The sequence below is a fragment of the Lethenteron reissneri genome, chromosome 11 (assembly GCF_015708825.2).
Source record: "Lethenteron reissneri isolate LAM-NWPU_2019-01 chromosome 11, ASM1570882v1, whole genome shotgun sequence".
NCBI lineage: Eukaryota > Metazoa > Chordata > Hyperoartia > Petromyzontiformes > Petromyzontidae > Lethenteron > Lethenteron reissneri.
Genome location: NC_083789.1, coordinates 6,201,832 through 6,223,838, shown reverse-complemented (window position 1 = coordinate 6,223,838; position 22,007 = coordinate 6,201,832). Strand labels below are relative to the sequence as shown.

Below are 22,007 nucleotides of genomic sequence, written 5' to 3'. Positions count from 1 at the left end.
TTTACGCAATCTAACAAAAAAACGTACATTATGGAGGTATAGCAGAGATCATCTTTTATTATTGTGTCGTTTGCTCATTTTAAACAACAAAAACCAGCCCTGCTCAAAAAATTACATAAACTTTAAAGTTTCCACATATCCAGACATTTTTATAAAAAAAAAGCGTATCACATCCAGGCGTAAAGTAGAAGACGGTTTTCAAGCACCACAGCAGTTGGCACTTGGCTAAGATTCATATTTACTCTGCCAAGTGTGACCGTTTACACACACACACACAACTCTCAAAAGTCAACACATAAGCCCCTAGTCTTTCATTCATTGCGATGCTAATTGGTAAATACAATTATGACTTTTGCACATGTACAAGCCAGGTTTTCTTCAAAAAAAGCACAATTCGTTAAGCCTTAAAGTTAACGGTAAAAGATACGCTACGCACGCTCACCTGTGTCAACTCTACGAAACATGGATCCTTAAGTAGATTTCTTGAGCTCCAGTGACCTCTCATTCCCATCATGGTCTGTCTGTCCATCTGCCTTTTCACATTCCCGCGTGATCTTCAAATTAGTGAAGCCTTTACACAACCATTTAAGGAATCCTTTCGACTGGTAAATAAGGATATCTGCACTGTAGTGGGTGGGGGGGAAGGGGGCTTTGAGGAGCTATGATTTAAGCGCTGCGGGAGCTAAAAGCGTTACTAAGCATTAATCGTATTTTCCAAACGTAATACTTGTTAAAACGTTAGTTACACAACCAACATAAAAAACGCGCAGTTCTAACCATTACTGGCTCCCTGTCTCTTTTGTACTGAGTTTCAACCGATGGATTTTTATTTCCATTAAATAACTTTTGATACAATGAAGTCGAGATCAAAACAAGCAGTACGTGCCTAGGTTTTAAAGTGTGGGTCAGATGGAAGGGTACTCCCCCCCCCTCCCACTTTGCAAATGGAACATCCGAGCCAAGCCCGCCCAGGAGGAGGGGCCCTCACAGTACTGGTTTTTCACCGATAATTTTCCGCGCAGAGCCGGAACCAAACCATAACTGCACTGGTATCTGGCTCGGGGCCAAGCAGGGCCAGGACTATCGACGCTGCGTCCATTGTGGCACTGGCGCAACTCCCGACACGGCGTCGCCGCGTCATTCACGCGGCGTCTTGAATCCTTGTGTGCGTAAGGCGTCAATGATGCAGCTTCGCTTCCGCAGTGGAAAAACAACTTTGTGCCTCCTGAGTTGTACTGGGCTGCTTTTGGCATGGCCCCAGCATGGCTTGGTTGTACAGTGGAAAAGAGTAGAGGGGGGGTGGGGGAGAGACAGTTGCCATAGTTTTTGTTTTTACATAATTCCCTCCCCACCATTGTAAAAAAAAGGATTCTGCAAAAAGGACGCGAGACGAAAGGCCGACGACGTGAAGGAAAAATTTTGGACCGTGAGCGAGGTTCTGTCCGGAACCAAGTTCAGTGGGGGGGGGGGGGGGGGGGGGAATGCCTCCCAGATCACTTCACGAATGCTTCCTTGGGAATATGCCCTGCAGTCTGTCGACGAGAAGATCCGAACCGGAGCGGTGGCCACAGCCGGAACCGGAGCAGCGAACAGCGCCGGGGGAGAGAGAGGCGGGGGGCGGAATGAAAAAGGGAGACAAGCAGTATGATTAGAAGATGCTCATCAAACACAACCGTCCATTTGCAATCCCGCGTATCGGTCAGCGGTGGAGGTGAGGGACGGCACTTACGTTAAGTTGAGTAAAGATTTGTGCCGACCGCTCGAAATCCCAGCTGTGCTGCTGGAGGCATCTGTGGGTAAACGCACACAAAGCAATGGAGGGGAAACCAGTCAATGCCGCGTATCCATAAACCGGTTTGCAAACCGGGCACTGGTTCCCATTCCCACGGCAGCATGAAATGGTCACGCCCACTCTTCACTAAACTATTTTATATTTTACCAGGTAAGGCCCACTAAGTTATATAGCTCTTTTTCAGAAGCGACCTGGCCACAAGTGGGTTATCATGTGGAAATGTATAGCAGCCAAATACTCTAAACGCATGTTTCTAAATGTGGAGGGAAAATGCGGATGACCCGCTCTTAAATGTGAGTGTGCCGTGCAGTCCCCTACACTGAGCCACCTGGCTCACTTTCCTATGAGAGCAGCAGACATTGCGGTGGGCTGACTTAGGACACAGTTGTAAAATCACATGATCAACGCGGCAATGACGCACCGTCAGGGTCGCCTCTTACTGTAAGTGTTTAAAAAAAACCCCAGCAGAAATGTACAAAAATATTCAGATTTTAGTTTGGGATGAGGCAAGCAAAATACAGCTTATAGTAAACCTCGTTCAAAATAAACTATCACTGCCATTTGCCTCCGACTAGAAAAAGAGGCAGGGGAGATGGATTGGGAGAATAAAAGTAGGGCACGCTGGGCCGTTTCTGATCGTTGTTGAAACACAGCAAGAAACTGCATCACGAGAGACACGTGCGTGTGGGGAGCGGTGGCACAGCAGTTAGCACGCTGACCTACAAATCCAGCGACCCGAGTTCGATTCCCACTCACGGCCAACCCCAGTGACGATTATCTGAACCGGTCCAGGGCCTCCCATAGGTCGACTCAGCCTCAACTGAATATCTGGTGTGTAAACATTGCCACTGGGGAGACAAAGGTGGTCGGGCGTGGTGCTGGCCACCCACCCCCTCGTGTACTGTGCCGGCCTTCACAGGTGCCCGCTAACAGCACTTGCCCCAAAAGTCTGTTCAGGTTATATGGGGGACATTTGTCTGTGCGTGTCGTGAGGCCCTGCACACGTGCTCCCTTGCCCACCTCTGCGACCACTCCAGGTTCATGCCGGACTGCGTGGAGAACGCCTGCAGCATCTCCTGCTGGAGCGGCGTGAGCGTGGGTACGGGGCTGCTCGACGGCGTGGGCGCAGGCATAACGAACGCGCGGCGGATCTCCTCTGTGCTCGCGTTGCGCACAAACAGCTGGTCGTTCACGATGCACAGCCTGACGGCACCATGACAGCATGGGTGGAGGGGCAGGAGGGGGGAGACACGGGGCAGGTTAAGGTTACGAGCGCACAAGTGGAAAGAGCAGCAGAGGACAAGCAAGCAGGAAAGATGAGCAGCAGCAATCGAGGAATGCAAAAACACTTAATGCGGTTCTGACCAAATATGCAATGTAGGATCCTCCCCAAGGATATCCCTTAATAAAGGATTACATGTGTTGCCACCGAAAGTGAATCATCGGCTATTTGCTTGTAGTCATGTATGGATTTTTGTTGTATTTATAAAAAATTGGGGTCCTAGGATTTGCAGTGAGATTATGATGGAGCAGAATTTGTCATCACGCGGAGGCATTTCCACAAAGGAGACACGAGAGTTTTGTGATATGCGGTGGGAGGTAGCTCGGATGGTGAAGTCAAATCAGACAACCGGCTGGTGAATCAGCTCTAAGTCTGTAAACCACATAAAAAACGCTAGGCACAGCATACAGACTAAATTTCCAAGCACTGCTCATTTGCAAGAGGAAGTCACTGGTGGTTGGTGCAGGGAGGGAAACCCTATTTATAGTTATTTCCATTGTCCCTCGCGTGCTTTGTGTTTTTATGCCTCCCATGGAGTGCACTGGGGGAAGGAAAGGAGGCACACACCCCGGTGAGTGAGGTGCTTGCGAGGTGTGTGCAGTACGCTTAAGTCCAAGTGTGTATAGAATGTATCTATGTTTGTTGAACTTCTTTCACACCGTACTTAGCCAACCGTGCTAATCACGTTGACAGGTCTTTTTTTGCTGTCGATTCACAGCTGTTGGTGTACAGGTTGCCGAGCTGAGAGGCACATTGTGCAACGTAATATCGCGTCACTAGCAGCGGGGCGAGTGGTGTCAATGCAGGATGGACACGCACTTCAATTAGAAACCTGAACCACGCCGCAAAAAAAACCCAGTAGAGATGTCACTCAAGACCCTGGCTTTCGCTTCGGGGCTCTGTGTGTGTGTGTACAATGTGATTTGTAAAGCGTCAGAATGCGAGGCACGTGTGTGCCACGGTGCTCAAGACTCACCCGCCGTTGGCGGCCGGCACGGCGAGAAACACCCTCGAGAAGGCCCTCACTGACTCACGGCATTTCCCCTCGGCTGAGCATCCACATTGACAGGTAGAAAGAGTAAAACACGTGGATTTAGAGAACATTCGCAGGTAAACGGTATCATTCATACTGTTAAGAAAAACAAATGTTCAGCAAGGATGGCCGATAATAAAGAACGCCAATGGAGAGGGCAAGCCAGGGAGTGGAACGAATATGACAAGGCAGCCACCGAGGAGACGGAAGCGATGAAGTCGACTCGTGCGTAGGCGCTGTGTACATTGTTACATTGCAGGGTCGTGAGAAACGGTGATGGCTTGAGGCCTTCATCCAATAGTGGAGTGATTATGGCTGATGGTGACGACGATGAGCATTCACACATGGCACAGGCAACACGGGCATTAGATAACCGCGTTGTGGGCAAATACCACCACAGCAGAAGATCAACTACAATGGTTTGTAGGAAACGTGACGCCAAATGCACCTGGTGTAGTTAAACCACCATTGCATTGCAATTGATGCGGCTACTGTTGGTGATAAAACTGATGATGATGTTGATGCCGTGTTGATGCTGATGAATGTGAATAAGTCAGGCACTCACTCTCTTTGAAGAAGCCGTTGACTGTGAAGTTCAGCAGGGACGCCTGTAAAACAGGAGTCTCGAGTCAACATGACCGCTGCCTTACTCAGCAGCAACCCAAGAAGTGGAAACTGCAGGGTTAGGGTCGATGCCAGGGTCAACAGTACGTGGCTGCTCTGACCAGATATATAGTTATCCTGTGCGGAGAGGATAGGTGTAAGTAGCCGTCCGAAGTGAGTTAGGTTATATAGTACCGTGTGTAACGATGTCACGTATGAATAAAAGTTTTTGCCTCCAACCAGTGTGTCTGCAAATGATAACACTACACATATATGTGTTGAACTTCTTTCGAAACGTACGTAGCCAACCATGCTTAATCGGAGGTGCGAATGAACAAACAATATATGGTTAAACATTAATAAGTTGCCGAGCCAGCGAGGGCATGCGGGTTACACGGGGAGGTGGTTTAGCAAAAGCTAATTTGGCTCACCAGGTGCACGCTGACGTCGATGACGAAGGAGGGCAAGTCGTGCTGTGTGTGCGGCAGCTCGTTGAGAAATGCCACCACGTTCAGCCGCGTGTGCTTCAACAGCTTCTGCCGCATGACTGCGGGGGAGGGGGGGACGAGGGAAAGGCGGGTGACAAAACGGTATGAAACGGCGACGTGCGGCAACAGAGCGGGGCGCTCCCTGGCACCAGCTCCGCCAGAGAGATGCGTCATGCGCTCAGAAACGGGCACTCACTTGGATCTTTCAGCCTCTTGATATTGCGGCTCTCTTTGAAGTACTCGCCCAGGCTGCTTCTGTAGGTGCAAACGTCGATTTGGAATATTAGGCAAACTTACCGGCTTGCACTTGCATTCGGAATCGTGTTTCATTTGTCAAACACGAAGATATTTTTTCTTATGGTATCAAGATATTTTAGCATAAGCCGTTTTTTATATGAACTTGGCAGTCAGACTTTACTTTGAACATTGAAAGTAATCTTTTAATGGATCGCTTGTGGCCTTGTTCATGCCAGCGAGTACTTATGCTGATTTTGGGCACACAAAGGATCTCATCGTCTGCGGTATACAACGATAGATCTGTCCATGCAAGAGCCTTGCCATCCAGTGTGTGCGTGTTTGTCTCTCTGGGGCAGCAACTCACTTCGAGGGGTTTTGAGGGCTGTGTGGGATGGTGATGGAGCAACAAGCAGTGTCGTGATAAGCGTTGAGCAGACTCTGGCGGTTTGCAGAATCGTACACGGTGAAGTACCTGCCAATGCACAGCACATGCACACAAAAGCACATTAGTCGGCAGTCCCGGGACATTGCATCGATTCAATAACTGAAATCAATTCTTATGCTCAACAACACGTGGTATCGAATTGAACGTGAGAATGTATTATTTATGCACATTACTTGCAATTATACATTTAGGCTCAAGGAAGAACACCATACAAACAAGACGGAACAAATAGAAACTTTAAATGAGATGATGTTAAATTACATTTATACACAAAGGGTAACACATGGATTAGACACCATACATAAGGTTAAAGACATCATTGTATTCTTTGTTTTTTTCGGTAAAGTCACGTAGGTTTTCATTTGCTATTCATTGCGCGCGGTTAAAATCCACATCGCTCAGTCTGTTAGCCGCTGAGGTCATGACGGGTTTCATTCCTGTTGCCGTATAGCACACTACCGTTCTCGTTTTACTGTAATGTGCACTGATGCCTACTTTATTGAGTCTGATATTGGCACGTAAAATAAAGAATGTTTGATTCATTGGTTCTCCAGGCTTTAGGACGCACCACCTACTGTTGTTTCAAAATACGGAAGAAAAAAGCCCATGATATAATCTGGAAAACTTTGCAACACTGCAGCATGTATGTGTGTGGTGCCTGGGAAGGTCCCTTACTGCGTGAGAAACCGCAGAATTAGGCTCTTGATTTCATCGTTGGGGAAGTAACCCTCCCTGGTGGGCGGCAGAGTTGTGGGCGCCTCCAGGTCAAACGCGATCGGCGGCGGCAGCTCCTGTCCATCCTGATGGCGATGATGATGAAAATGACGATGATGATGGCAATGGTGTTGATGAAGAATATGATGGTGGTGATGATGAAATATTTGATAAGTGGTGATGGTAATAATGAGGATATTAACATGATGGTGACAAAAGTAGGAGTGATGATAGTCGTGATGTGTTGATTATGATGGTGGTGGTGACGATGATGGTGATGAAAATGTGTTGAAAGTGATGATTGTGGTAATGATTCAATGATGAATATCGTTGTAGTGACAATGGTGGTGTAAATTGATTACAGTGATAATAGTTTTTGTGATAGCAATAACGGTGATGATGATCGCCAGTTGGGCAAAAACAAAAAAACAGACATTCAACAGCCATCCACGTGCCAATTTGTGTCAGGGTATCATCGATAAACATGACATGTAACATTTTTACACATTTCTTCAGTTAACTTTTTTGGGGAGTTTTAACTGGTGCCCCCTTTTACCAAACGCTTTCTCCGATTATAAATATCGCAGTGCGAGGTTAGGCTTGAGAGACGACGCGAGGCAGGAAAACTCACCAGCTTCATAAGCTTGGGGAAACGCTGTCGCACGGCGCTGTCGACGCACACACGCACACACGCGTGCAGTCAGAGACAGGACACGAGCACAGGGCAGTGGTGCTCGCTGGCACCGTGACATTCACCCTCGCAGGCCCGCCAAGCCGCCCTACCCGTGGCGTCACTGCCTCACATTTTACCCCCCCCCCCCCCCACCGCTTGCCAAGTTACACCACCCAAGAGTCTCGGAGCTTGCCATCACTTCAGCAAATTTCATTCTCGTATTAAAGAAAACGTAAAATAAATTAAGTTTTTTTTTACGAGCTGTTAACGCTTCTTGCAGCGCATTTGAAACAATACACTATTTTAAATCATTTTCTTTAATACCGTTGGACTGAATTTTGCTTTAAGCAAGGATAGTATAAGTGGAAAAGATCGATTTGATTACCCCCTTTGTGATTACCATTTGTGTACACAAACCTGCGTCACTGACTGCCACCATATTAAGCCCTTGCTGCCTCCTGTGTTGCTTTACTGTGACCTGGGTCGTGAGCAGTGATTGCTGCACTTAGATCACAATGATTGAATCACGAGCATGATTTTGCGTGCTCAATATAACCTTGCCATTGCAATGGCACGGATACTAAAGCATAAAAAGTTTCTCGTCCAACAGAAAGCAGCAAGTGTCGAGAGAGACCCCGGCTTCCTGGGCTACATTACGTACTCACCACTGCCAGTCACCAGTCGCGACAAGCGATTCCTACAACCACACTCACACTGCAACTGGAAAATACGACACGAAGGCAGCCGGGCGGCCAGGCAGGCTGGGTGGGCGCCGTTCCAAGAACTGCGGCACCCACGCCACTTTCTGCTCATCTCCGGTAGGGGTTGCGGTGACGTGGGGGCGTCAGGAAAGGGTACACACGTGGGTAAAGCTGTGGGACGACACACTGCACTCCGCCACCCTCAACGTTCACAGCAAAAAAGCAGGTGAGTGACCAAGACGGCGCTGAATCTGCAAGTGAGAGGAGCTCCAGTGACGGTCATTCCAGTCATCGGAAAAAAAAAAGAGTGATGTGGACGATGAAAAGAAAATGGAGGCAATCGCCATTCCAGCCAGGTCAACAGGGAAAATAACAAGTTGCTTAATTAACAAGTGTCTCCTCTGTCCACAGTACCCTTTAATAACCCGTGGAATGCATTAAAACTAGTCTGCCTGCTACTGCAGGCATCGGCCTCTTTCGGGGTCTGTCAGCCCAACCCCACCGTGGTGCTGCAGGCTCAGCTAAGGTGGGGGATAAGCAAGGGTACGGGCTGGCCTAGTTTCCCAGCAAGATGTGGTCGTCATGGTTCCATTGTTGTAACACTGCCACTGGTGGTGGCAGTGGTCGGATGGTGGTGGGGTCACTGTCGGTCATTTTCACAATCAGAGCAGTCGCGCCTCTCCGCACCAAACAGGGCTCTATGCCATATGCGGCCAGAGCCCAGACCACCCCTGCTGCACTCCTCCGCCGCCATTGCATCGTGGGTACCTAGTGTAGCGGCAAGCGCCCCTCACGTGGCAGCGCCGGCCCCAAACCGAGCGGATTAATATGCGCCTGGGGACGATGTTCGACGATTGCAGTGAAGATAAAAGCGGCGGGTGAAAGGGTGAAGCAGCGTGACAGCGATAGGCGGGTGAAGGGTGCCGACGGTGAGTGGGACCCTTGTGGCAGAGGGGGCAGCAGGGGCAGGGTCGTTGCACGGCCGCGCCTGTCTTAGGTTGTCCCTCGCCATGAGGGATCTTACCCGTCCTCGGCTAACAGGCCTTCCTCAACGACCCTGTGTGGTTGCGGTGGCCGGGCCTGCACGGGCACGCGGCAACATGGGGGGCAGCTTCCTTCACGACTTCTTCTTAAGCTTCTATTTTCCACCATCGTCTCCTCTCCTTTGATTGCCGAGGCTCGCGGCGCAAGCGTTGTTGTTATGGAGACAGGCTGACCCTCCCGGGACGTTCCCAGCGTTCGTTTAAAACGGAACGAGCCACAACAATGGGCACTTTTATTCCTGCCATCTCTGGGTGCCAGCCTGGTGGCAGTCTTTTCCTTCCCACTGCTGGTATCTTTACCTCTGTCTGTTATAATAGTCATAATAATTTCAACTTATGAGCACAATTTTCGCTGACTCTCGAAGATTGAGAACAACTCAGAGGCACAGTAACAGAGAACGCCTTTTTCCTTCTATAGGTTTACCTTTCATCATTAGAAATTAAAAATACTTCCATCCTGTTGACTAGGCTGAAAGTATCGAGTGCACATCATGAAGTGGAGAATGAGATGAATGTCGGAAGAAACGAAGGCAAGGTAGGCTTTCAGAGGAAAATTACGAATGAAATAATTTTAAGGACAAAACTTTAACAGAATTGGAAAGGTTGCAGCTGTGAAAATGTCCCCAGGCCTCACAGCTTCACCTGTCGGCGTGAATGAAACCAATGTTAGCAGGATCACCGGTGAGAGATGGGAGGCACAATCACGACACAAACGCCAGAAAACAGACGGCGGTGGTCGAGACAATCCACGCAACACGCTTACAAACACCAAGTCAACAGCACGGATGTAGATGTCCTGACAAGACTGCTCACAAATTAGCAAAAGCGATTCACTATTACTTCTCGCGTGACAGATTGTAAATCTGTGACCGTCAGAAAATAATAAACGCAGCGCACGAGAAGGCATGCATCTCTCACAACGACTACTTGAGAGAGTTATTAATTTAGGGAGAACCCAGCTGTAGAATGCTCGGTGGGTCTGAATGATGAGGTAACTACGGCAAACATACAAAAGCCCTTGAGCATATTGCGGTAGCAGTATGCAGGCCCAAGAGCGTGACAACAAGGTGATGGTGTAAGTTTGTTAAGGATGAAAACTCTGGCGCATCTTGATTAGTCAATGGCAACCGCTTCTTTCCGAATATTTTTCAGTTGTCTATTCGACAACTGAAAAACATTCGACGACCCAGGGTAAAAAGTAAACGTATATCAGTGTACAGTATTGCGCCTTCTCTCAACAAATCACAAAACTCTTCTCGATCTGTGTGTGGCAAGAGTGTGACTGCCAGTGGGCGTGGGGGAGCGGGCGGGCGGGGGAGCGGGCGGGCGGGGGAGCGGGCGGGCGAGCGAGCTGACGGGCGGGCGACCTGGCGACAATGCATGCCCCACAGTTCACGGCAGCGGCACGGGGATACGGTACCTGATGTAGGCCGACTGGTCACGGAAGGAGTCGCACAGCGAGTTGCCGCTCAGCCACAGCTCCTCCAGCTTGAAAGCCTTGATCCGGTCCAGATCACGTTCGGACTTGAGCTACGCAATATGCATACCATTTGCATACAATTAGTGGTTTGAATAGCCACACCTGAGGTCAGATTACCAGCTTAACAAGGTAGGGGGCTTTGCAACACGCGTTGATCTCTGGAAGTTGTTAATGAGCAGTACGAAGATTGATGGGTGGAATAGTTTGTTGTGTTGTGGTCTAGGTCTCCTAACTTTTAAACAAACCTTTCATAAATATTTGTGGTTTAAACAGGTTAATCCCAAATAGCTTCGTAACTTTAAACAAAAGTTTTGTTTACATTGGACCATCTTTAGTTGAATTATAGTGCTTCATAACCCACATCTGATACCCAAGAGATATAAATGCTTGCAGAAAACTGTTCAAAGCTCAACAAACATTTCCAAGATGTAAGGCATGCATTAACCCATTAAATTCACCACACTCACCGTGCACATGATAATTAATTATCTAACAAAATGAAAAAAAGGCTAAAGCAAAACTACGCAACATTGGAAGACCAATAGAAACAATATTGATTCTTGAATAGAATTGTTTAAAGATACATTGAATCACTGTCAGGATGAGATTAATAATGACAAGATGTGGGTCAGAAAAAATGTGACATGATCAGTGGAGAGTGGCGGTCGTACGCACCTCGTTTCTGGAGAGGTTCATGGTCTTCAAAGACGGCGTGTGCTGGGCCAGTTCGGCCAGGTCGTCCAACCGGTACAAGCGATTGCTGCTCAAGTTGAGGGACATGATCTGCAGGAGCGGAGGGACAGGGAGGCACAGCACGTTTACAAATTTCCATCAATGTGGACAGATTGTGCATCACATTCATACGGGCTCCGACCCCATTGCAAACCTTTCAGTAGCAGAGGCAACAATGCAAAAATTTTAACTCTTCATCAGCAGTTTGGTTTTATCTCGAGTTGACAGGAAGTTATGATCGCTGGGTACAACATGGGCTATAATAATGGCAAAGCACATGCCCACTTATGGCTGTTGACACATGCCTCTAATCTACCATTTTGGAGAGGTTTGGTGCATCACATTAATCTTCGCAACTCCCATATCTACGACTGAGGTGGCTAGGAAATGGCAGTACAGGAAGTGGATTGAATCGAATTGTGCCTAGCTTTGAGTGTCATCCCCTTGTATGTTTAGCAGGTGTTCTCTGGCCTATTATAGATATTTTCTTATATCTAAAGATAGTGCTTATAAGGATGATTGCTTTAATATGTGCTCATTCCTACACCACTGCCTATGATCAAATTATCCTGAATGTGCCCGATATAGGTGAATCTCGGAAGATAAGCGAGTTAAGCCTGGTTAGTATTTGTGGACGTGGGGCTGCCAGATGTGGCCAAGAGATGGCAGTGCAGAGTGTCACACAACGACCCCCCCCCCCCCTTCGTGTACGGTGTGGTGAGTTTCCTCCGGGTTCTCCAGTTTCCTGATAATGATAAATACACATGAATTGAATGGGCCAAATATCTGAGTGGAGGACCTTCCTAAAAAGCATGAATACTCAAGGAGGCGTTTCTGGAAAAGCAAAAGGCATTAATATTATTTAAGGAAGATGTCTGTTGAACGTCTTTTGCCCCGTACATAGCCAACCCCACTAACTGGAGGTGCAAAACCCCAACAGATCTTTTATTGTGGACACATGAAGGCTGCGTTTAAAGGGATGCCCAAAACGTGCTCATTCCTAATGAAGGCTTCATTTCACAATGCCGATAGCACATGTGAAATAAAGAAAAATAATACAAAAGTAACTCGTTGGTTCTTTCGGTAAAGTCACGTAGGTATAAAATAAAATAAATCACATTTCGATTGCAACACAAGCAATTCATCATCAGGTGGGAAAACCACAGCAAGAATATTTTTTTCTTTTTCTTGCTGTGGTTTTCCCACCTGATGATGATTGCTTGTGTTGCAATCGAAACGTCGTGATTTATTTTATACCTACGTGACTTTACCGAAAGAACCAAAGAGTATGGATTCCTGCAGTCACGAAAGCTTCAAATCTAGATTAATACAAAAAGGCTGACGTGAGGAGAGGCCGTACCGTGGGGATGTTCTCGCTGATGATCTTGGTCACCGCGTCCATGCAGCTCTTGCGGTTCATGACCAAGTCAACGCCTCGGGCCTGCAGCTCTGGGAGAACAGCACACACGACATTGCACACCTGAGGACCATGTTGGAAAGTAGGCACGTAACGGTTCAGTAATTGGTACATTAAAATTCTATTCTCACTCTCATGATACAAGAACTAGACTGCTCATACGTGGAATTACAACCTCGCAAAATAACGTTCACGTGTTACTTTTATGTTAACGGGATGAACAACACACAAAGATGAGTCAGTTATATAAGAGCCATTATAAACAATACATAAGTCAATCAATCCCTGAATTAAATAGTATCCTTTAATCGTGATCATTTATAAAAGCGCAAATGGTGATGTGGTAAACCACTAAATACTTTGTGAAGTGTGAATTAATATATATTTCTTTAAATAAAATTATACGTAATTTTTGTGAGTTACCTTCATCATTTCTTATTCCACTCAAGTCTAGGGCTTGTTCAGCAGGTTCGAACCTTCGGCTTAAACATTCCTAGACAAGATACAAGCGCAGACACACACACAGCGTCCAATACCTACTGTAATCACCCAGGAATGTCCTTAACGCTCGTGACGTCACTATACATCCCCCACCCCCCCTCATTAATAATCATGAGCAATTGACGTCACTCCACATCGAACAGCCCCCCTTAATAATAAACAGGTGACGTCCTCCAAATGGGCACCCCCCATTATTATCTACTATAATTAGCCAAAAATGTCTGTGTGCAAGGCTCGTGACGTCACTCCACGTCGACCAGCTCCCCTCATTAATAATCATGAACAGGTTACATCCTCCATATGGACCCCCCCTCATTAATAATTATTCACAGGTGATGTCCTCCAAATGAACACCCCCCCCCCCCCATTCATAATTAGCGGGTGACGTCACTCTACATGGGAGGCCGAGGAGCCTCCTCCCCCCTTCTCGGCGTCAACTCACAACCCTCACGACAAAGGCAGAACTCTCACGTCACGAGATCTCCGTAACGCTATTGCGACATCAAAGTAAAAAGAACGCCATGATGAACAAGAGATTATAACCATAAAATTAAATAGGTCTGTGTCACCGTGCCTTTGAAAATTGCACTCGCATTAATGCAATCACGTCACGGTCTGCTTTTCGCTTGCAAGTTTCAGATTTACTGCAATACACCCGTCCTTGGACGGGCAAAAGGCTAGTTTTAGTATCATCTGCGAGGACAAAGGTTGTTAACGAGCACCAATTACGGCAAATGGCATTACCCAAACACTTGCAAGGACACTCATAGCTGGCTGCCTTTGCCACTCACGATGCTATGTTGTTTACATAAGAGCGCCAGATGTTTTTTTAGGTCAAGCTGACCAAACTGAGATGTTAATTTCTAAAGGAGTATGGCCATGGTTGCCAGGACCACGGTACAGTGTGCTCACTCAACTACCACATCAAAGACACAAAGATTCTCCATTTAAATTCCAGACTATCGAGGCAAGTGCTGTTATGGCTCACAAGAGCAGAAAGTGGTTTACACTACACCCAGGTGCATTTGTCTCTCAAATGCTGATATTTACACACCTCAGCAGGTATTTGTTTAGGTCTAAGTGTAACTAGGGGAAGTTCATGATAGGTTCAGATGAAAATACAACTTGCCACTGATATTCCACATGGTTTGAAATCTAACTCCGATGACTAATCCACTATTCCACCGCTCTCCACACACATAAAGATCCCCCCCACAGCCTTTAAGACTGTTTGGGCAAGAAGCTGCGAGTAAGCATCTATTAAGACTGGGACAGTGCACAAAGGGGTGGTGTGGTTAGCACCACGCCCCTGTGTTAATGTTCGCTTACAACACCAGGCATTGTCATGTAGAGTTAAGTCGCCCCAGACGAGGTCCTGGACTTGTTCAGATAGGACTCAGATGTGACTCGTGTTTGCCACGAATTGAAGTAGGACTTTCGAATTTTTAACGCAGTGTGTGAGCACACAAAGACACACACACGCAGCAGCGTTTCACACGTTGCAGGTGGTTGCCGACCATGTGCATGACCTCCTCACCTTGATGTGCTGCAGATCTTCCTCTTTCAGGTCATTAAGGAGCGACGGCGGTGGGCCCGATTGGTTCATTACAACGGCGACCTACAAGCGGAGGAGGGAGCGGCCACACAGATTAGCTTGCCACAGGGATTACGGGCACACTCTGCCGTTATTTAAACATGTTGTTCATCCAATAGGAAAATAATGATGCATCGATTATTGTGTTCACACTACTTGCAGCAAATAGTGTGCGTGTGAGAATTAATTGTAATTTATGTAATAGGTAAAACAAAACTGTACTCATAACACAAGTACAAAACATGTGAATTGATTTTGATTTGAATCTTAACTACCCCCAACAAGTTGAATTACCAGACTCATAATTTAATTAAAACATATTTTAATTTATGATTGCGAAACGTGTTGAATGGATGCAGAGGTCACATAGAGCATATACAAATCGAAAAATAAATTATTCTTGCACTTATGACTCAATGCACGCATTGTAGGTATAGGAATACATATTCATTGATTACGTCAACATCCCATGACCTGCAGTTCACTTTGGTGGAAATCTTAAAAGGAGATATCTTGAAAGGCTGCATCAGGATAATCATACTGTCCTTCATCCAGGAAAACATCACTGAGCTTCAAGACACTTCAAAGCAGGTGGTGCTGTTTGCCAATAGGTGAACTGGGTGGTAAACCAACGGTTTAGCCGATGCACTTACCTTAAAGTTGTCGGTGTCCACTATCTGTCGCGAGATGCTCTTCAGAGCTTCGGCTGCCGCGCGGTCCTCCAAGTGGAACACTGCCCGCTTGTCTTCATAGTGGAACTAAGGAAGGACATGCACACATACAAGCATGTGAGCGAGCATGCGTGTATGTGGGCTCTGTTTTTACAGAGATTAACAGAGCTATGGTCATCGGCATAACATGGTTGGCATGGGCCCTGCTGCTAGGAATGCAAGTAGTGAGGTTAACCTGTCCATATTCTCCCTTCTTAGCTAGGAGTATGGGCCTCTTTGGCCTGTGGGCCCTGGTGCAGTTGCACCTGCCTAGCTACTCGATGGCTATCTTGTCAGAATTATGTGGAGCTAAGGCTACAAAATTATATATTTTTTCAGGATATGGAAATCTTGGCCTAGGTGCAGGCATGGGCTCAAAGTCATTCACAAATCGCAAAAAACTCAACATTCGGCAGCATAACTACATTGAAAAGAAAGACATGTGATATGCGACGTTTCAGCAAATGGCCAGTCCGCATACAACAGACCATTTAAAATCAAGTAAAACACGAGTTTTATGTTAAATCAATTTCACAATAAACCAACTGGTATGTGAAATCAGGCAAAATTATTATGAATAAGTTTTACAATCCAGATCATGGAAGTAATTTACATAATGGTTTGACTTAACAAAGCTCTGTTAAGCAGATTTAAAGACAATGGATCCTGAAAAGGTGATCCTGTGGCAATAATGCCACGAGGAAGTAATGCAGCAATTGTGAGTTTATTATTATTGTTGCAGATTAAATGCTCGACAACAAAAAAGCCCTGACATTATCATCCATTGTCTATCCTCTGCTGGGTGAATATGCCCATCATCTCATTGTCATCCTTCATGGTCCTGCAATGCTCCACAATTATTTCGTATTTTATTTTACAAATGCAGGGATTACAATTCACTGTGCCACTGCATCTAAGCCTCAAAAGTCTTGAAGACTCGGTGCAACTGCTTGTGGCAACAAGCCATGCAAAATCCTGAATTCTATGTCATGTCTACTCAATTCTTCCTGGCTTCAAGGCAGCAAGTGTGGGCAAGCATGTCCTAACCTGCTGACACATCAGCATCTCTGAGAAAGTCGATGCTGGCCACGGCATATAATACTCACAGGTGTGCACCTAACACAAAATCCAAGGGACTGCATTAGTAGTCTCTGAATTTCAGATGTCAGAATGTATTAAGTATAGCCTGGGGGGAGCAGTTGAATATGTATTAGCACACAGTGCAAAAAATTCAGTGATCTAAGTTTGATCCAGGAAGTGGGTCCCTGTCCTTCACCAACCCACACTAACCAGCATGGTAAAGTACTGTCATATAACCCCCACAATTGACACGGTATAAAGGCCTATATCCAGCAGTGGATGACAAAGGGCTGTATATTATTTCAATAATTAAGCATCGCCTATCAGGATTTGTAAGGCACAATATGCTCTTGTATGTTCAAAACTACAAGATCATAATTAATTAGGGTAGCAACACAAAGCTGCTGTGAAGGAAAACAAAAGCTTTGCTTGTTGTACCAACAAATCCCATGTTTGGTGCCTGACGTTCAGCATGCAGCTGACAAAAGCCACTACTTTAAACTGAAAGCATCATTGTTGTGGTCGTTGTCGCGACACAATCACAGTACAACCTCGAGCACTGAACCAATGGCAATTTGACCAGACAGGTGGGAATTTATTACGTTGTTCACAGCAAGATAAGAAAACGAAATATGCCCATTGTAGCCATTTCAAAATGTATAAGACTTGGGGAAAGTTCTGTTAATGAGGATAATTTAAAGGCTGGTACAGTCCACGAGGTGGTATAAACCATCACCATGCCCAGCCACTTTTATCTCCCCAGTGCTGATGATTACACACCACATCAGGAACTCAATTAACGTGGAGTCGATCAGGACCTGTTCAGATAGTCACCACTGTTGGTCACAGCCATGAAATCAAAACTCAGGTGGCCGGATTGTTAGCAGGGAGACATGGCGCACAACAAAAACAGCCATTCGTTACTAAGTGGCAGTGACATCACCAGTGTTTATACAAGGTTGGGGGCAGTCAGAGGCCATACGAATACAAACATACCTGCACGGGAGTAAAGGGCGTGGAGGAAGCCTGCTGCAGCGACTGCAAAAGCCACGTCTTGTTGTACTTTTTTCCGAAGGGAATCTGGTGCACAAACGAAACAGCAACAACGGGGCGCTGTGAGTGAAAGATTTGTGCCAAGAAGGGCGTCAGGTGTTTAAGTGAAAATAAAATATACTTGACCTGAACACGATGCAAGTGCACATGTAAACATATATGGGTGCATGCACAGCTCTGCATTCGTGAAATAAAAAAAAAATCAAAGACATTTCAACATTTGAAAAGTAAAAATCTGTATGGAATGCCAGTGGTGCAGGTGTCACATTGAAAAATAAAATGTAATGTTACTATGTTCTCACCTCCTTAAAGAACGTTCAATGTTATTCAAATTAAATTCAACACTTAGCATACTTATTTGAATTTGTTTTAACTATTGACACCTCTATCAGCAATTGCACCCCCTCTATGAATAAACAGTAACAACATTACAATTGGACTTTTAATAATTCACCCCCACAATGTTTCACAAATTGTCATGTTTTTGGGTAATCACACAAGAATACATTTTTGGTTTGTTTTCCTGTTTCGGTGTATTGTAAAACAAATCTACTTAATTTGTAGTTTTGTTTAATTTATAAAAATAAACTCAATATTCACATATCCATTATAGAAATCATTCATTATCTTTTCTCATATGCATAATTCAATGTAGATAGCAAAGTGTAATAATTTAGTTTAATCAAATGATGGATTCAGTATCACACACCTATTTCCAACTACGTCATGCACCTTAATTGACTTGGTGATTCATGGGTTGTTTTGGCTGGCAGCACTGGGACATGAGTTACAGCACTGCAAGGCTCAAAGACTACAATCAGATTTCAACCTCAACTCATTCCCATGTTACATATTGAATTCTGGGATTCCGGACATATTGATAGGGAAATGTGAGCATGTGTTGTTCATCCAAAAAATAGCCTTTCTTAACTCCCCCTCCCTTTCCCTTTTTCATCCTTATCAGCCCCTTTTTTCTCTCTGGTTATATTTCTGTGGACTTCAAATTTACACTAATAATGCACGTGATGCAGATGTGAAGGACAGTGCATGCAGCCAGTGTTATTTTCAACATTTTAATTTTGGTAATTACTGTTGTGGGAGTTCTGGAACATAATTAAAACCCAAATAAACATGTCATGAAAATCCTATTGGTGCAACTGTCGACTCTTACAATCAGCATCTCATTCTCAAAACCCTGTTGTCCCAGATGGTCCATCTCCACGTGCCTGGGCACTTGCTGCACTTACCGTAATCTTGTACCACAACGACCGCTCCCTGTGGCCTCCGCTTGTGCTGTGTGACGGTCGCCCTCCGTACCCCGTCGAATCGGGACGGAAAGTGACCTCAACGGCCGAGCGCCGGTGGTCTGTCCGCTGCTGCTGCCGCCACCGATTGGGATTGGTCGAGTACGGTGTGCTGGTGACGCCAAGCCGAGTGCGCGACAAAAAACACACAGAAAATTACAGCACGCTGCGGTCAGCAATCAGTCACGAGGAAGCACATATGCACTTTTTCCTGAGCTGGCATTAGGCCCAATTATAGGCTAGAATTGTTTAAATATCACTCGCCATAACCAGGAAAACAACTCATTTCAAATGGATCATCGTGCAGTGTGCCAACCACTACGCCACCACTCTTCAGACCACTTCTCACACATATGTGTGCACTTGGAATAATACGTACAATCGTGCCCGTGAAGTTGGAATATCTTCCCACATGTCCACGTCATCATCGTCATTCAGATGGGAGCGGGGGTTTGCGCCACCTATTCTTCCACCTCCACCTCCCCTGCCGCCGCCGCCGCCGCCACCACTGCCACCACCGCCGCCGCCTCCGCCTCCGTTATTCCTCCCTTTCCGATTTCCCCTAAAGTATCCATGTCCACTTCTTCTGCCGCCGCCACCACCACCGCCGCCGCCACCACCACCACCACCGCCACTGCTGCTTCCTCCACCGCTAGAGCGTGCAGGGGACCCCGACGACCTCCCATCCATGTAGAGTCTAGGGCCTCGACCCCTGTTCCTCCGGTCCACAGCCTGAGACCCCGTGCGATCGTCATGTTCTGTGCACACAGAATGGGAAAGTGGAGGAATGGGACGCCAAAGAGTTCATTCAGTGGTTGAGAATGCAGATCTAAAACAATACTCTAGCGCACAAGATAATGCTATTGAAGTGGTCAGCGAACCGAGCTGTGAATCTGGCTAAGTTAGTTTCCTAGTCACCACGACTAACATGTGTCAATTGATATATAAACCGGTTCTAGATCTATCATCCCTCCACCAATCCACACCGAGAGTGAAGTATGGCTAACAACCAATCAATTTCAAGGACAGTGCATACATCATCAGATTTGAAGCTTTCGTGACTGTAAGGATTCATACTCTTAGTTCTTTCGGTAAAGTCACATAGGTAAAAAAATGAAATTAATAAAAATAAAATAAAAAAATAAAAATCACGACGTTTCCGTCATCAGGTGGGACCGTCACAGCCAGATTTGCTGCATCCTTGCTGCATCAAGTGAAGCAAGGATTCAAGATGTAAGCTTACATCTTGAATCCTTGCTTCACTTGATGCAGCAAATCTGGCTGTGACGGTCCCACCTGATGACGGAGACTTGTGTGTTGCCTCCGAAATGTCGTGATTTTTTGTTTTTTATTGTTTTATTTTTATAAATTTTAATTGCATTTTTTTACCTACGTGACTTTACCGAAAGAACTAAGAGTATACATACATCATCAGTTGTGTTTTTGTTTGCATTCACACCGCAGGTATTGTGGTCAATGCAAACATGACTCCTTGTAAAAAATAAAGGTGTCAGTTTTGTTGCCAGATAAAAGGGTAAAAACGAATTATCATATTTTGCTGCTGGCAAAGGAGGTTCCAATGGTGGTATGGCTAACAACCCCACGATTGTCACGGCCTGGGAGGGAGGCCTTCTAGCACCTCCGAGTCCCGTACCTCCGATTACAAGGTTGGCTATGTATGGTGCGAAATAAGTTCAACAATGCAAAGGTCTGTAAATGGTTTTATATCTTTATACAATCAATCGTTAATCCTAACGACCACTGCTGCCAAGCTGATAGTGTTCAGAGTGGAAGAGTGCCAAGGATTATATGTTAAGAATGACAGTTTGGAGTTTGTTAGATATTGGTTGCATAAGATGTGCGTGCATGGGATGAAATTAATTAAAATATTTGTACTTTACCAGGTAAGACCCACTGAGCTATTATAGCTTTTTTTCAAAAGCGACCTGACCACAAATGATTGTCCGACTAAGTGGCTTATCACGTGGAAAAGTATAGCAGACAAATGCTCGAAAAGCGTGTTTCTAAATGTGGAGGGGAAAAAGAACCGGAGGGTCCGGAGAATAATCCACACGACTGCAGGTATGTAGAGCCAGACAAATTCAAAATTTACAGTCGTCGGGGTCGAACACACGACCTCCCTCCCGTATACCAGGCGAGGGAGATAACATCTTGACACCCTGCCACCCTACACAGTTGTAATTGTGTAGCTATTAATGTAAAGCCCCACGACGGCTAAGAGCGTCCGTTAGAGAGGGCTCTAGATGGCTTTATATTATAAGAACATCGCAGGTGCTCCAATATGCAATACATGTACAGCTCTTTTAGAAATCCACTGCTGGATGAGGGCTTTCCCACGCCGTGTGGGTCATGGGGTGGGGGGGTCACATTTGCTCATATCTCGCCACCGCATATAGGAGGCACGTCGATTACTCGACCAACACGGGTACATAACACGACGATGTCTGTTGGGAGGGGACGATGATGATCGTTGGTTAAGAATTAACGACAGAGCAACAGCCAAAGCGAGGCGGAGAAGGGCCAAGAACGCGCACGCAAAACAATCACGGGAGCCGTGGAATCACCATCGTGGGCAGGTGCCGACGCGTAATGTTAAGCCGCGAGGGACGGCGGTGTGACTTGTGTAAGGGGGAAGGGAGATGCGATCATCCAGCAGGGGATCGACCAAGGTTGACACGAGTTGAGGAAGGTGATTGCGGAGGCCTTCGGCAGGCCTCGCCTGACTCACCGCTATAATGGCGCCCGTCGAAAAACTGATCCGCGTCTTGCTTCTGCGACATCTTTGAAGGTTATTTAATTTAAAAAAACAACCACCGGTTACTCTTGTAGCTAGCTCGAACTCCGTTTGTCCGCTGTGGGTTTCGTGTGTGTGTGTTATATCTTGATATTGACGAAGGTTATTGTGCTTCGACGCGCAACAGAAGCGGGAACGATTGCGGGGGAAAACCCGTCAACCCCCGTCTCTGTGCTCGAGTCTCGCGGACGGAAGTGAATCTCGCGAGACTTGGCGGCGCGAGACTTGGTCGGGAAGGGCGGGGTTGGAGGGGGGGGTGGAGGGGGTTGGTGGGGGGTGGAGGGGGTTGAAGGTGGGTTGGTGGGGGGGT

The 22,007-nt window shown here is 46.4% G+C and overlaps 1 protein-coding gene across 1 annotated transcript; it reads right to left on the bottom strand.

Moving 5' to 3' along the window:
* Positions 1–39: 39 nt before the first annotated feature.
* NXF1 (nuclear RNA export factor 1) lies at positions 40–21,877 on the bottom strand. The gene is made up of 20 exons (XM_061549895.1): positions 21,632–21,877; positions 19,262–19,640; positions 18,826–18,994; positions 17,522–17,605; positions 15,389–15,493; positions 14,679–14,759; positions 13,064–13,133; positions 12,584–12,672; positions 11,167–11,274; positions 10,432–10,541; positions 7,226–7,262; positions 6,556–6,680; positions 5,800–5,907; positions 5,395–5,453; positions 5,142–5,257; positions 4,673–4,715; positions 4,051–4,123; positions 2,813–2,995; positions 1,730–1,790; positions 40–1,532 (listed from the first exon to the last, which is right to left on the bottom strand). The coding sequence occupies exons 1-20, from the start codon at positions 21,681–21,683 to the stop codon at positions 1,494–1,496; spliced, it is 2,091 nt and encodes a 696-aa protein (XP_061405879.1). The 5' UTR covers positions 21,684–21,877; the 3' UTR covers positions 40–1,493.
* Between the last annotated feature and the right edge of the window lie 130 nt (positions 21,878–22,007).

Bases quoted from the DNA above. Each gene is read 5' to 3' on its own strand.
- NXF1 (XM_061549895.1), bottom strand. From the start codon at position 21,683: ATGTCGCAGAAGCAAGACGCGGATCAGTTTTTCGACGGGCGCCATTAT. The intron at 5,454-5,799 runs GTGAGTTGCTGC...TTGCACCTACAG, and splicing joins AGCCCTCAAAACCCCTCGAA to AAGCAGCCTGGGCGAGTACT. The intron at 4,716-5,141 runs GTGAGCCAAATT...CCTGTTTTACAG, and splicing joins TCGACGTCAGCGTGCACCTG to GCGTCCCTGCTGAACTTCAC.